The sequence below is a fragment of the Pelophylax lessonae genome (assembly GCF_965119305.1).
Source record: "Pelophylax lessonae genome assembly, chromosome: 5".
NCBI classification, from domain to species: domain Eukaryota; kingdom Metazoa; phylum Chordata; class Amphibia; order Anura; family Ranidae; genus Pelophylax; species Pelophylax lessonae.
The window spans coordinates 385,723,989-385,739,322 of record NC_138772.1 but is presented as its reverse complement, the minus strand read 5'-3'; the positions used below and the strand labels follow the sequence as shown (position 1 = coordinate 385,739,322).

The 15,334-nt window shown below is 44.5% G+C and overlaps 1 protein-coding gene across 4 annotated transcripts in view; it reads left to right on the top strand.

Moving 5' to 3' along the window:
• The window catches only part of MTCL1 (microtubule crosslinking factor 1), a 282,099-nt gene that overhangs the window by 175,018 nt on the left and 91,747 nt on the right, over nucleotides 1-15,334 (top strand). For all 4 annotated transcript variants that reach the window (XM_082259550.1, XM_082259551.1, XM_082259549.1 and 1 more), the window contains 2 exons: nucleotides 577-810; nucleotides 7,405-7,605. In XM_082259550.1, coding sequence (XP_082115676.1) covers nucleotides 577-810; nucleotides 7,405-7,605 — 435 coding nt within the window. The remainder of the gene's footprint in view (nucleotides 1-576; nucleotides 811-7,404; nucleotides 7,606-15,334) is intronic.

The window sequence follows — 15,334 nt, the reverse complement described above, 5'->3', positions numbered from 1 at the left end:
ACACAGTTTTTAGAAGCATTTAACACAGATCTGCAAGAAAGAGATTACTGATGCATACTAGGCTCCCATTGTAGCTAATTTTTAGATAACGGTTATACACCATGATCTTTCATATCCAACTTTCATTCCTACCATACAGAAATATTTGTCACACTGACTAGATCTAGATCACAGATGACACCCTGGGAGGAAAATTAGGTAATCATGTTAGACAAAGCTAAGTGATCATGCTGAGCATATTTCTTGATATAATATAGTATCCGGCCTGTTTTTGTGTTACAAGTCTTAAAGTTTTTAGTAACAATATAAATGCATTTTCTTGTAAAGTGACATTTTGTGAATTGATCCAGTTATATGTTAACTGTGTAGTCATAGGCTGTGGTTCCTTTCATCTGGGCTTGATGTTACTTAAAGACAAATGCATAGCAATAGGTTTATAGCACATTCTTATTCTGGAAACCATATTGATCACAGCTCATTGATCACATATTCATTGAGGTTAAGCTGATGAAATTATATTATATAGTATGTAATGATTATTCATACTTATGCAATCAAATATTTCTTATAACATAGCTGGAGGACGAACATTTGAAAAACATTCGAAGGAAAGATTTGGAGGTTCAGGGTCTCACATTACAGAATAAACTGGAGGAGAAAACATGGGGCCAAGAAAAAAGTCTCTTACAGCAAGAACTAAGGAACTTCAAGCGGAATGTCTTTGTTCTCTATGTGAAACTAAAATGGCTTCTAGCACATTGGCGCCAGTGTAAACGGGTGGATGAAGAAGTGGGAGATGAATTGCTTCAGGTAATCGTTGCCATTGGTACAATAATGTTGTGCAGTATCAATTTTGTGTGTGTGAGTGTATATATATATATATATATATATATATATATTTACACTGTGTGTGTGTATGTCTATATATATATATTGTAACAGGAAGTCAGCTAGATCTGGGAATGTAGTGACAGGAAGGAGATACATTTCCACCTGATTTAGAAAGTCCATTAATTAATTTAGGGTGTTGGCTACAGAGCTAGCCAGCAGGAAGTTGAAAGGCCTTCACCTGTTCAGAATGAGGGAGTTAAGGCTCTATAATTTGTCCAGAGAAAATCTATTGAGTGCTGCCTCCTGTCGCCGTGTGGGCTGGGAGAGGAAGGCAGACAAACGGCTGCATCCTGACGCCATGTGGGTAGAGGACAGTCCTGTGTGCCCCCTGAAAGCTGAGTGAGCATGGGGAAGACCTCCTGAAGCGGTGTGCGCTCAGGAGGGTAAAAACGAGTGAAGACGTCTCAAAGGTGAGAAGACGAAGTGTTTCTGTGTGAAAGAAAACAAAGGGACATGTTCAATGGACAATGTTTGTGCTGTGTGAAAAGCAAACAAATGGACATTTGAGTGTCTGCTGTAGGATCAGCAGTGTCGGCCCAACAGTAGGTTGGGAAGACTTCTTAGGTAGGTTCCAGCTGTGAGAAGGTAGACGCCCACAGCGGCCAGGATTTATTTTGTGTTTTATTTTATTTTGATGTTTTTGCTGCATGCACTTGTTTGAAGAATAAACCTGTTGTTTGCAAGCACTTTTGGGCTATTTCTCTGTGAAAACGCACCCCCCAAGGAGTCATCTACGCCTACCACCGAGCTAATCCCTTACATATGGTGGAGGTATGCAGTGGGCATAAGCAGAGATCCCTGCAAGGAAGTGCAAATGTTTGATGAACTTTATCTGGTGCATGAGATTGCACAATCTATGTGTGCAGGAGAGAAGATCCTGACAGAAAAAAAAAAAAAAAAAAGTGTTTTAAAGAGACAGCGGTCTCAAAATTATTTGATGAACTTTGTTGTGTCTGGTGCAAGTGACTGCACAAACTGTGTGTGCAGGAAAAGAGATCCTGCAAGAGAGAGAAAAACTACATGTGTTAAAGAGACAGTGGTCTGAAAAATTTTTGCTGGACTGTGAAAAATTTGTTTGTGGAGTTATTGAAGATGGGGCGTTCAAAACGCCTGAAGAATGCAAAGATAGATGAAATGAGAGACCGGATTCTATGGATGGAGGGGATGCTACCGTCTGAACCAGCCCCATCCATGCCTAAAGAGAGTCTACTAAAGAGGAAGGTTGTTGTCCCTAGCAACACTGATGAAACTGCTATGGAGACGCAGTGTGCTCAGATGAAAAGTAAGCTCAAAATGGAGGAGATGTTGAAACAACTGATTATATCAAATACAGCTCAACAGCAGGCAAATGCAGCTCAACAGCAGGCAAATGCGGATTTTCAGCGGAGCTTTGCAGCTCAACAAAAGGCTCATCAAGAGAGCATGGCAGGCTGGAAACAGAGACGCCAGCAGCCAATGGAGGCCATCGGTTTGGAAGAAACCGAGTATGTGTGCAGGGCTGAGTTGGATGCCTTGCAACGGAAAATGGAAGAAAAGGAACAAGCCTTGGAATTGCTTAAAATGGAGCATAGAAACTTGCAGGAAACGAATGAACTACTCAAGTCTCATGTGTCACAGTGGGAAGAATCCACTGCTCTTCTTTTGGTCGAGTTGCAAAAACGCAGAGAGACTATAATGGAGAAAGATACCATCCTCATGGAAAAGGAAAGTGAAATTCAGACTTTGCAGAAGCAAAGTATGGCTGATATGTTGGAGTTGCGTAATCAGCTGGAAAAAAGTCTTCAGTCTTTGGGAGCTACAAAAATAGACCTGCAGGAGTCGCAGGAACAGAATGTTGCTCTGAAAGCGACATTGTCTCTCAGCGACAAAGAGAAAAGTGAAAGAGAGGCTAAATTACTGAGTACTGTGTATGAGCTCACTACTTTGAGCAATGTGGTAGATGAATGGCGTGCGGACTGTGAAAGTTGGAAAGGGGAAGCCCAACGTGTCCAGCAGCAGTTAAAGGAGAAAGAAGCCTGTGTGGCAGAATTACATTCTTATTCCCAGATGCTAGCCAGTGAGGTGAAAGCTCTTATGCAGGGAAAAGGAGAGTCTGAACACAAGAGAAAAAAAGTAGAGGCACAGCTTCTGGAATCGCAAGTCAAGGTGTCAGAAGGTGACCGATTGTGTGCTAAGCTGTCAGAGAAGGCAAACCGACTGCAGGTTGAGTTGGACAATGTTACAAATCAGCTTTCTCAAGCAGACAGCAAATCTAGAGAAATTGCGGAAGATTTTTCTATCTTGGAATCGCAGCTGCAAGACACGCAGGAACTCTTACAGGAAGAGAGGTGTCAAAGGCTGAGTTTTAGCACAAAGCTCAAACAAATGGAAGATGAGAAAAATGGCTTCCTGGAACAATTAAAAGAGGAGGCGGAAGCAAAGAAAAACCTATCAGAGCAAGTCGCAACATTGCAAGCTCAGATAGCGGTTATGAAAAAACGCATGGAAGAAAGCGTTGGTTCATTACAGTGTGTTGAAGATGTGAAAAAGAAGTTTGATCAGATGCTTGGTGAAGAGAAGAATGTGTCTGCAAAATATGCAGAAGAACGCGCACGTGCAGAAACGGAGGTGCGTGATAACGAGAGCAAAGCCCTGTTCTTGGCTCGCTCTTTGGAGGAAGCTCTAGAGTGTAAGGCTGAACTAGAAAGTGTTAAACAGCTGCGTACAGAAATGGAAGAATTGGTCAGCTCCAAGGATGATGTTGTGAAAAGCGTTCAGGAGCTAGAAAAGTCTAAGCGAGCCTTAGAACAGCAACTAGAAGAGATGAAGATTCCGTTGCAGGAACTGGAAGAGGAATTCCAGGCAACAGAGGATCTGTCCCAAAGAGGGGATAGTGTGCCTGATGCAGTTTTTAAAAGGATCAGTGTTTTGGGGTCTGTCCTGAGTGAGCCTCAGAAATGTGACGACATGTGGCTTGAATCACCCCTTTGGAATAAACCGTTCCTTCAAAAACTTCAAGCATTGGAAAATGTATCATTAGAGCTTCAGCAAACAAAGGAGCTGAGTAAGAAATGTGGTGATTTCTCAGTCCAGGCTGAAAACCTAGTGGAGAAAACTAAGGCTGTTGGTGAAAACGTGAAGCAAATGAATAAGTGCCTTTCAGGGAGTGTTTCCAAAATGGAACTGGTGAAAGACGGGTGGCAGAAGTTTGATCGTGATCTTGAGATGCATTCCATGTGGAATTCAGATAGAGAAAAAGAACTAGGTGACCTTGAGCGGTCAAATAGTTCAGCAGAAAGGGCATTGAAGAAACCTGTAAAAGAATGTGTTGCAGTTCCATGCTTCTTCACTGATGCAGAGAGGAGGTCTATAATGGATACCACCCAGATCGCTGGGTTCAACTGTGTTGTTGCCTTTGACCCCTATGTTGGTGGAAGGAAAGTTGATGATGTTCTGGTTGGCTACTTCTGTGAAGAGTTTGGCAAGAAATATAAACTGAATATCAAATCAAATAGTAGGCCTTTACTGCGACTCGCTCAGGATGGCGAAAAGTTTAAGAAGTTGATGAGTGCAAATGCTTCAGATCTGCCTATGAATATGAAATGTTTGAATGATATTGATATCTCTGGGAAAAGGAACAGGGGTCACTTTGAAGAAATGTGTGACAGCCTGTTGTCTCAATTGGAAAATCCTCTGCACAGCATCTTAGAGCAAGCAAAGCTCAAGAAGGAAGATCATTCCCTTTTACAACAAAAAGTCAATGATTGTGTACAGCTGTATGGAGAGGCAACTCAAGTCACAGAGGGATGTCAAGAGTCCCTACTTGGAACAAAGCTTAGTGAAGCAAAGGTTCTCAAAGTTTTGTGGAAAACATTTATGGATTGCAGAGAGAGGCGTCTTAAGAATGTTGAAGACATTAAGACTAGCCCAATTGAGTTGCCTATGGATCACGGTCCTCCGTGGTGGATTGGACAGACGGTTATGAGGGACAAGCTGTCTGACATTTATGAGAAAGCTGTCAATGAAGATGACAGAAACGAGAAGGAGCGAAATGATGCCAAAAATGCAGTTGAAGAATGTGTATATGAGATGAGAGACAAACTGTGTGGCATTTATGAGAAATCCGTCAATGAAGATGACAAAACAGTTTCATCCGGAAGCTTGAGGATAATAGGAGGCTTATCAGTGAGTCAGCAGTGCTTGACACATGCGTGCCTGGAAATCTGTGTCCCAACCCTAGGGTTGAAACAAGAGGGGGGGTATGTAACAGGAAGTCAGCTAGATCTGGGAATGTAGTCACAGGAAGGAGATACATTTCCACCTGATTTAGAAAGTCCATTAATTAATTTAGGGTGTTGGCTACAGAGCTAGCCAGCAGGAAGTTGAAAGGCCTTCACCTGTTCAGAATGAGGGAGTTAAGGCTCTATAATTTGTCCAGAGAAAATCTATTGAGTGCTGCCTCCTGTCGCCGTGTGGGCTGGGAGAGGAAGGCAGACAAACGGCTGCATCCTGACGCCATGTGGGTAGAGGACAGTCCTGTGTGCCCCCTGAAAGCTGAGTGAGCATGGGGAAGACCTCCTGAAGCGGTGTGCGCTCAGGAGGGTAAAAACGAGTGAAGACGTCTCAAAGGTGAGAAGACGAAGTGTTTCTGTGTGAAAGAAAACAAAGGGACATGTTCAATGGACAATGTTTGTGCTGTGTGAAAAGCAAACAAATGGACATTTGAGTGTCTGCTGTAGGATCAGCAGTGTCGGCCCAACAGTAGGTTGGGAAGACTTCTTAGGTAGGTTCCAGCTGTGAGAAGGTAGACGCCCACAGCGGCCAGGATTTATTTTGTGTTTTATTTTATTTTGATGTTTTTGCTGCATGCACTTGTTTGAAGAATAAACCTGTTGTTTGCAAGCACTTTTGGGCTATTTCTCTGTGAAAACGCACCCCCCAAGGAGTCATCTACGCCTACCACCGAGCTAATCCCTTACAATATATATATATATATATATATATATATATATATATATATATATATATATATAATTACTGTGCAAATGTTTTAGGCATTTGTGAAATGAATGTTATGAGGCCTCATTCACATGGGTGTAAAAATCTGTATGCCAATGTGAAGGGCTGTTTTCAGATGCATCGGTAGCTCAGGTTTTCTGTACAGGGGCGTGCGGGCAGGCTTTCCATTTTGAATAGAACAAGGAAGGTTATAACCCTTGTCAGATTGTTTACCCCCATTGGGGAGATTTCCCTTCACAGTGATCAGTGCTAAAAAAATATGCACTGTCACTGTACTAATGACACTGGCAGGGAAGGGGCAATCAAAGAGTTAAATGTGTCCCTAGGTAGTGCTTTCTAACTGTGTGGGGGTGCTTGTATTTTGGGAAGACAGAGATCTGTGTTCCTGCTTAGCAAAAACACAGGATCTCTGTCTTCCCTTGTCACGGAATGGCGATCTGCCTTGTTTACATAGGCAGGCCGCCGTTCTGCCTCTGTCAGGAACAATCGACGGGTCACGACAGACATCGGGTCCTTTAAACCTGCTGATTGGACGCAGCGGGAGCCAATAACAGAGGAAGCTGGTTGCGCAAACCTAGAAGTCCTGAAGACATACAGGTGAGTGATTTCACCTGTAGGAGCCGCCGCCCTGCAGTAAATATAAGTGGGGCAGTCGGCAAGTAGTTAAATGTTTGGAATAACCTACCTGCCAATTTCGCCAAAATATATGCAAGTGTAGCTAAGAGAGTCAATACTTTTTTAAAGGCAAAAGAGGACGCACCAAATATTGCTTCGAGATATTGTGTGTGTGTGTGTGTGTGTGTATATATATATATATATATATATATATATATATTTATATTTTTTATAGTATATAAACATATATTACTCCTGGTTCATAAAGAGCAATAAACAATTGTTCATCCTTTATTTTTTTAATACATACTGTAATCTGAATCTTTCTTGAAATACCTTTTCTATATTGTGCTCTTTCACAATGGATCACAGTACAGAACTGACCTCTTTATAAAGTGTAATAAATGTTCAGTTCTACCCATCGGACTACCTTACCCCAACCTTAGTCACATTCGTAATATTATTGACGTACAGTAAGTTTGTTTAAGCAATTCTGGATTCTTCTTTGGAATAAACTGAGAAACCACGAAGACTGTGATGCCATGATACTCAGACTAAGACCAAGCCAAGAATGTTATGACTAAGGACAGTGTTGCGCAAGTCTACTAATTAAGGAGCTTTTAAGGTAGATAAATTATTATGAGGTTATGCTGAAAGCTAGCTTTTTTTAATCTTGCATGTATCTTTATATCATAATAGGTATCTTTAAAAAAAAAAAAAAACTAAAATTCTGCTAGCTAAAGCAGGTATTTTGTGAACATAATTCTTTCAAAAGCTACATAATAGTGAAGATATGTATTCCAGCTAAACAAACCATTTTGTTTTTGTCAAGAGCACAATATTCCTGTATTGTATTATTTACATTTTATATATACTGGTGAATTTGTTAACTGATTGCAGATTGATCAACTAAATACCCTTCCTGAGTTTGCTGCCAACCTTGACTTAAAAGAAAATGACCCTGACTTGGAGGAAGGGGAGGAGGATGAGGATGATGGAGTGTTTGCCTTAACAGACTATCCCCAACATTCCACAAGCGAGCACAGCAGAGCCCTCAGCCCCCAGCTACAGACCCCGGAACTACTCCAGCATCAGAAGCAGGTATTGTTAAGTTAAATGGCTGCAGGCAGATTCAAGGCCATAACTCATTTGAAGAAAGGCATTAAATATAAAATATATACTGTATGTATACTAAGTATGCACATTTGCATTTCTTTGCATAAATCTATATACCGTATTTGCTGGCGTATAAAAGACGACTGGGCGTATAAGAGGACCCCCTAATTTTCAAGCTAAAACATAGGTTTTGGGCTATAGCGGAGTATAAAATGTGAGGACTACTTTACATGGCCCAAAACAAACGTCCCTATTAATCTCCAAGCAGGGTAAGTACACAAACGTCCCTCTTAATGTCCAAGCAGGTTAAGTACACAAATGTCCCTATTAGGGTCCATTCACACTAGCGCGACTTATCAGGCGACTTGGTCGCCTGACAAGTCGCGGTCGGTCGCTCGCCATTGAGTAGTACAGGACCCGTTCTAATAGGAGCGACACAAGTCGCTCCGACTTAGAAAAAGGGTCCTGTACTACTTTGGGGCGACCTGGAGGCGACTTGCATTGACTTCAATTATTTCACAGGTCGCCCCACAAAATCCTGTCGTGGCAGTGTGAATGGGCTGTTAATCTCCCAGCAGGGTAAGTAAACAAACGTTCCTATTAATCTCCAAGCAGGGCAAGTACACAAACGTTCCTATTAATCTCCAAGCAGAGTAAGTACACAAACATCCCTATTAATCTCCAAGCAGGGTAAGTACACAAACATCCCTATTAATCGCCAAGCAGGGAAAGTACACAAACATCCCTATTAATCTCCCAGCAGGGTAAGTACACAAACGTCCCTAAGCCGAGCTGATTTTGTATTTATTAAATGATTACATTGCTCACCGTGATTGGCTCAGCACGGTATACTGTATGTAGCCGAAGCTACGGTACATACCGGTACAGTGTTCTTGCACATCCAGCCAGCGCTTTTAGAGATTGCACCCTGTGTACTTACCTTGGAGATTATTGGGGACGTTTGTGTACTTACCCTACTTGGAGATTATAAGAGACGTTTGTTTCTAGCCATGTAAAGTAGGCCTCACTTTTTATACTCCGCATATAAGAAGACCCCCCTGTTTTTTTTTTAAGGTTAAAAAGTCGTCTTATACGCCAGCAAATACGGTATAACAGTTCCTCAGGAATATAAAAACTAGAGTTACAATTTCACATTCCATTAGTTGTTGTCCATGCCCCACGCCTTTTCCGCTTGGTAAAGAGGAATACAAGGAGGAAACTCATTTCTTATTAGATAGGTACAGCCAAGGTATCTGTGAGCAACGGTTCGCCTGAAATGAAAGAGCAGTGTACTCCCTTTAGATAACCCATAGTGCTCTGGGGAACCCTTGAAATACATTCATTTTCTGCGGTTTTATACCATTTATATGCATCTGTGACTGTGTGTTATTGTCACTGTATTGCTGAAAAGTGAGCATTTTCCCCATCTCATATCTCTTGGCAGGCAGTTTTTCCTTTAGAATTGTCTTATGTTTGGACCCATCCATCTTGCCTTTAATGTAGACTAGTTTCCCATTCTCTGCTGAAGAAAAGCACCCCAATAACATGTTGCTACCACCACTATGCTTTACCTTGAAGGTGGAGTTTTCCACTCATTTTCCACTCATTTTCCAATGAGTATTGCTTTCCAGAGAACCTTTTGCATGTTTGCTAGACCTGAAGCTGTGGCAGGTTCAACTTTGAGCAGGACAGTGACGCTAAATAGCCAAAATCAAATGGTTTCAAATCAAGAATCTGAACATCTTAGAATAGTTCCATCAAAAATCACCCATCAATGCCATCAATGTGATTACAAATACGTGATAATTGTTCTGTACCATGGAGCTGATCCAGACTAACAGTGCTAGAGCAGTTTGGGGGCAGGGAGCCTATTTAGGGTTTTCATATCACTGGGGTACATTTTTATGCAGTGAAGATTTTCATGCTTTTTTGTTTGTAAATAATGTGGAAAACTATGTAGATTTATGTCCAAATTCCAGATAATGTGTTTATTACATCAGTGACCTAAAATCTCAGTTAAAAGAGAATTATGGGGTATAAAAAAAACCCTTATACTCACCTTTCCCCCCCCCCCCGCTGCCTCTGCACTGAGAACTGAGCGTTTAAACAATGCTAATAATTCCGTTCTCCTCCTCCGTTCTGACAGAGATGGATGACTGTTAGTCACCCGCTCTCTGTTCTGCCCCTTAAGTTCTAACTCTAGCGCTGGGGTGGGGAGGGGAAGGAGCAGCTGACTCAGTCTCCCAGCAGTGCAGCTGAGGGACTGAACCAGCTGCCAGTCCAGGCATCTGGTTGAATCCCAACTGTAAAGTCCAGCTCTTTCCCCAGCCTGAACTGGCTGAGGGAGGTCAGCAGACAGCTGACTTTAGCCCACTGTCAACAGAAAATGAGTCACAGGAGTGCAGAACAAATTGCACTCCTGTGATCTAAAGGAAAAGTAGGGGTGGCATGTCAGCACAAGTCTGATAATTGGAGGACAAGCAGGCTATTCTCACAGCACAGCCTGAAAGCTGACCATGCTGGGAAGGATGTGCTTCTATGCCTAGCATGGTCAGTTTAAAATAGGAAAGCAGGAGGAAACACCAGGTATTTCACACAAAGGAAGTAATAGGAAGAGAACATAATACTGTTTAACACAAGTACATGGTACAACAGACACATATCTGGAATATTAAATGTTGGAATAACATATTCTTTAAATCCACTTTAATTCCAGATTGTAACACAGTGAATGTGTAAAAGTCTTCGGTGTTTATATGGCAAAGCAATGTATGCATCTTTCATAGCCAAAGTTATTATCAGGAAACTTTTCAATGCTAAAAATATTATACTGCTTTTGCACTACATAACGTGAGCAAGAGAGAGGGTGTTGTTGTAGAGGGAGAATTGCCAGTAGGGGCAAAAGGGGGCAGCAAGGCTTGTATATAAATAATAAAAGATCATACGGTACCTCTTCAGAATAGGTGTCCAGGAAGTGAAGGAAAATCCTCCTCTTTTCTATTATGTTCTTGTCATGTGATCGTCCTGCTGGGATTACACAGGATAGCATTTAAAAAAGACCTGTGGGGATATGTTTGGGTGGACGCGGGGCCTTCCCTATGAGACCTTCCTTCCCACATGGTGTCCCCCCCTCCCCCTCACTGGTGGGTTCACCCTGCACATGTCACCGCTGCCTGCCCCCCCTTAGTCCCCCCTCCCTGGGGCGGCCAGGCTACTTCCAGGGTCCCCCTGGTGGGCTACAGGTACCTAAAGGGCCAGGGGGGGTGCTGGGCACTGCACCGCGTGGCGCCATTTTTCTGTGGAGGGCTGTGCTGAAGCTTCGTGTTTGTGTAGTCCGGTGGCCATGGTTCCGGAATTTTCTATTACAGTCAATGCGGCACCCATTTTCTTGTAGTCTGTGGAGCGGTGATGCGGCGGTGGGCCTCTAGTGGCAGTGACAGCACTTCCTCTTTCTCTCTGATCACTGCATAGCAAGCAGCAAGGCGCTTTGGGTCCTTCCCTAAGTTGGTGGTGGTGGGTTCAGCTCGCTCTTTCTGCTATAGCAACGCCACTGGTGCGTTGGTACTTGTAGTAAAACTGCTGCCTCTGTGGGGGGGATTTTTTAAAGCAATTTTTTTTACATATTGTGGGTGGTCCCCAGGCTAAAAATGGTCACCACCTGACCCACTCTCGGAAGCTGCGGGACCCTCTGGGTCTCAGTCTGCCCTGGCAGCCATGACGGCGGTCCTGAAGTCACTAGCGGCCTAGCAAGAAGCGCCCCCCGCTTTTACCTGTATCCTCTGCCTCCTCAGATTCTGAAGTGGATTTGGCCGCTGTGGCTGTGAGTCAACCCACCGGGTCTGCAACCCCACACCCTGAGTGCCCCGACAGGAAGGATGAATCCTCTTCCACTACAGCCGCTCATGAAAAGGTGCTTGTTGAGGCAGTGATTGTATCAGTGTGGGAAGCTTTACAATTGGAGGACTCAGCCCAGGCTGCGTCTGTGCAATTTGGTACCCTCAGACCATGCAAGATGACTAAGGTGTTCCCCTTTCCCACCTATTTCGATGAGATTGTCGCAAGTCAGTGGGGATTCCCAAAAAGGCATGGTTGGGATACCTAAGCATTTTGCTAGGAGGTATCCTTTTGAAGATCCCCTTTTGAAGAAACTGACAGTTCCAACGGTGGTGGATTCTCAGGTTTCCAGATTGAATAAAGCTACGCTTCTTCCAATGGAGGGTTCCCCGTCTTTTAAAGACCCTGTGGACAAGTGAGCTGACGCTCTAGTCTGATACCCTTTCACTGTGGCAGGTTCAATTTTGAGGCCGCAGTTTGCCATCACCTTAGTCTTCCAGATCTTAATGGAATGGGCAAAGCTTCTGCGCCTGGATTTGGAAGGGGGTCAACATCCTCTTGAGCTGGCGGAGCAGGCAGATCAGTTAATACAGGGGTTACAGTATATCTGTGATTCCTCTCTGGATGCGGCCCCTTTAGCCTGCAGAGTGTCTGTGACGGCTGTGATCCTTCGCCGCATGATTTGTCTGAAATATTGGTCTGCGGACCAGGCTTCCTAAAAGTTGTTGAGGAGTCTTCCTTTTGTAGGAGACCACCTGTTCGGAGCTTCTATGGAAAAGATCATTAAGGGTCTTACGGGAGGTAAGAGTACTCTGCTTCCACTGGTTGCTAAGAGCAAAGAGCCTCGTTTTAAACATGATCCTTTCTTCTCGGCTCACAAACGGTCCATTTTGTCCTGCGGACTTGCAGGACAAGGGATCAAAATCCACATGTAACTTCACAGGAGGTTCCAAGAGACCCTGGGCTGGTAAATCAAAAGTGGGTTCCACTGGTCCCGCAGACAAACCCTCCTCTACCGGAAGGGGTTCCCTCATCCGTATCTGGGGTGGGGGGACGTCTTTGCTTCTTTCCAGACCCGTGGATTTCTTTCATTCAAGACAAATGGGTCCACGAGTTGATTTGGTCCAGGTACAAGATCAATTTTTTGGTCTTTGCCTCCAGCAAAGTTCTTCCCTTCCAAATTTTGTCTGTCCCTGGATCGGCTGCAGGGTCTTTACAGGGCAGTGCAGGATCAGCTATCACAGGGAGTAATTGTGTCGGTTCCAGAGTTGGAACGTTTTCAGGGATTTTATTCAAATCTGTTTACTGTTCCCAGGAAGGAAGGCAAGGTCCGTCCAATCTTGGACCTTAAGTCCCTGAATTGATTTGTGCAGGTTCAGAAATTTCAGATGGAGTGAGTCCATTCACACAGTGGTGGCATCCCTTCATCAAGGGGATTTTCTGGCCTCTATCGATATCAAGGACGCTTACCTTCATATCCCAATATATGTCAGGCACCAGCGTTTTCTTCGCTTTGCCGTGGGAAAGGAACATTATCAATTCATGGCGTTACCCTTTGGTCTCACCTCAGCTTCTCGGGTGTTCACAAAAGTGTTGGCCCTGGTGTTAGCCTTGCTCAGGCAGAAGGGGATCGCCGTACTGGGGTACCTGGATGATCTCCTTCTGCGAGCAGAGTCTCCGTCTGTCTTAAAAGACGATCTGGACATCATTGTGTGAACTCTGCAAGAGTTCGGCTGGAAACGGAATTTTCAGAAATCAACTCTGACTTTGGATTTAGCCTCAGCCAGGGTGTTTCTTCTGGAGGCAAAACTGCTGAAGTTGCAGCATGTGATTCTGCTCCTGTTGTCCAACCATCAGTTGTCCCCCAGGACTTGCATGCAGGTGCTGGGCTTGATGGTCTCCACCTTCGAGGCAGTTCAGTTTGCTCGGTTCAATGCCAGGCCTCTGCAAAAGGAGATTCTTGCCAAATGGGACAAGAATTCTCAATCTATGGACAATCTGATTCTGTTGAACCAGGGTGCAAGGGAATCCTTGATTTGGTGGCTCCGTTCCCCTTCGCTTCGACAGGGGAAGTCCCTTCTCCCCCTGTACTGGACAGTGGTTTCCACAGACGCCAGCCTATCCAGATAAGTAGGTGTCTTGGGCACAGATTTGGCTCAAGGAGTATGGACTCGGGAGGAGTCCAGTCTGCCGATCAATATCCTGGAGATTCGGGTGATTAGGCTTTGCCTGTCCCTGTGGACGAATCGTCTACAGGGGTGCCTAGTAAGGATTCAGTCGGACAGTGCCACGGCTGTGGCATATGTCAGTAATCAAGGTGGCACCAAAAGTACCCCAGTGGCCAGAGAAGTAGCCAGCATTCTATTGTGGGCAGAACAATATGTTCCAGCCCTCTCTGCTGTGCACATTCCAGAGGTGGAAATTTGGCAGGCGGACTACCTCAGAGTGCAAAGTGTTTCAACCACTGTGTCTACAGTGGGGGACTCCTGATGTGGACATGTTGGTCTCTTGTCTCAATCGGAAGGTTCAGAGGTTTGTGGCAAGATCTCGGGATCCTTTGGCCGATGCTCTGGTGGCCCCTTGGGGTCAGTTTCGTCTGATTTACGCTTTTCCTCCACTACAGCTTCTACCGAGACCTCTGCGCAGAATTGAGGCAGAAGGGATTTCATTGGCCTCACTGACCTTGGTACGCATCGCTGGCTTTAAAGGCCTGGCTATTGAAAGACAGGTACTGAATGATAGAGGGTTGTCGGATTGCGTGATTCCTACACTGTTAAAAGCTAGAAAATCTACTTCTAGGAAGATTTATCATCAAGTTTGGAGGGCTTACATTTCTTGGTGTGAGTCTGAGGGGTTTTCTCCCCGATCCTTTTCGGTGTCCCGTCTGCAGGAGTTTCTACAACAGGGTGTAGATCAGCGTTTGGCTCTGAGCACCATCAAGCGCCAGATTTCCGCCTTGGCAGTTTTTTTCCAGCGGCCGTTGGCTGCAAATACTTTAGTTTGCACTTTTGCCCATTTTGTTCTTCCAGGAAGGTCCCTGGTACTGCAGTGGGACCTCAATCTGGTACTGTCGGTTCTTCAAAAACCGCCTTTTGAAGATATTCATGAACTTCTCCTGCTTACTCTGTCACAGAAGGTGGCCTTCTTGGTGGCTATAATTTCTGCACACAGCGTATCGGAGCTGGCTGCGTTGTCCTGTCAGTCACCTTACCTGGTGGTTCACAGGAACAAAGTGGTGCTGCGTCCCTGTCAGTCGTTCCTTCCTAAGGTCACCTCAGGTTTACACTTGAATGAAGACATTGTGTTTCCTTCCTTATGCCCTAAGCCAAAACATCCTAAAGAAATTGCTTTGCGTTCCCTGGATGTGGCTCGGGCAATCAGGGTGTACCTGGCGGCGAAAGAGTCGATTCAGAAATCGGATTCCTTGTTTGTTCTTACAGATGGATCTCGTAAGGGGCAGGCCGCATCTGCTGTGACCATTTCCAGATGCATCAGGCAGACAGTGATGCAAACCTATTCCATCAGGGGTCAGGTTCCTCCTTTCCCTGTTAAGACACATTCAACAAGGGCACTTAGTGCCTCCTGGACCTTCCGTCATCAGGCATCAGTGGTCTGGAGGCCATATGGTCAACTCGTCCGTGCATACATTCACAAAGTTTTACATGGTGGATGTACTCGCATCTGCGGATGCTGCGTTCAGCCACAAAGTTTTTCAGGCTGCTGCTGCAGAGGCTCCTGTCTCTTGAGGGTGTATTTTTTCTGGTTGGCGAGCTCCAGTTGTTCCTGGTTGAGCTCCTGATTTATGTGGTTGGCTATGTTTAGCCCTTTTGGGAATTATGTGTATTGCTGTGTTTTCCCACCCTTCATGTTGACACTGCTT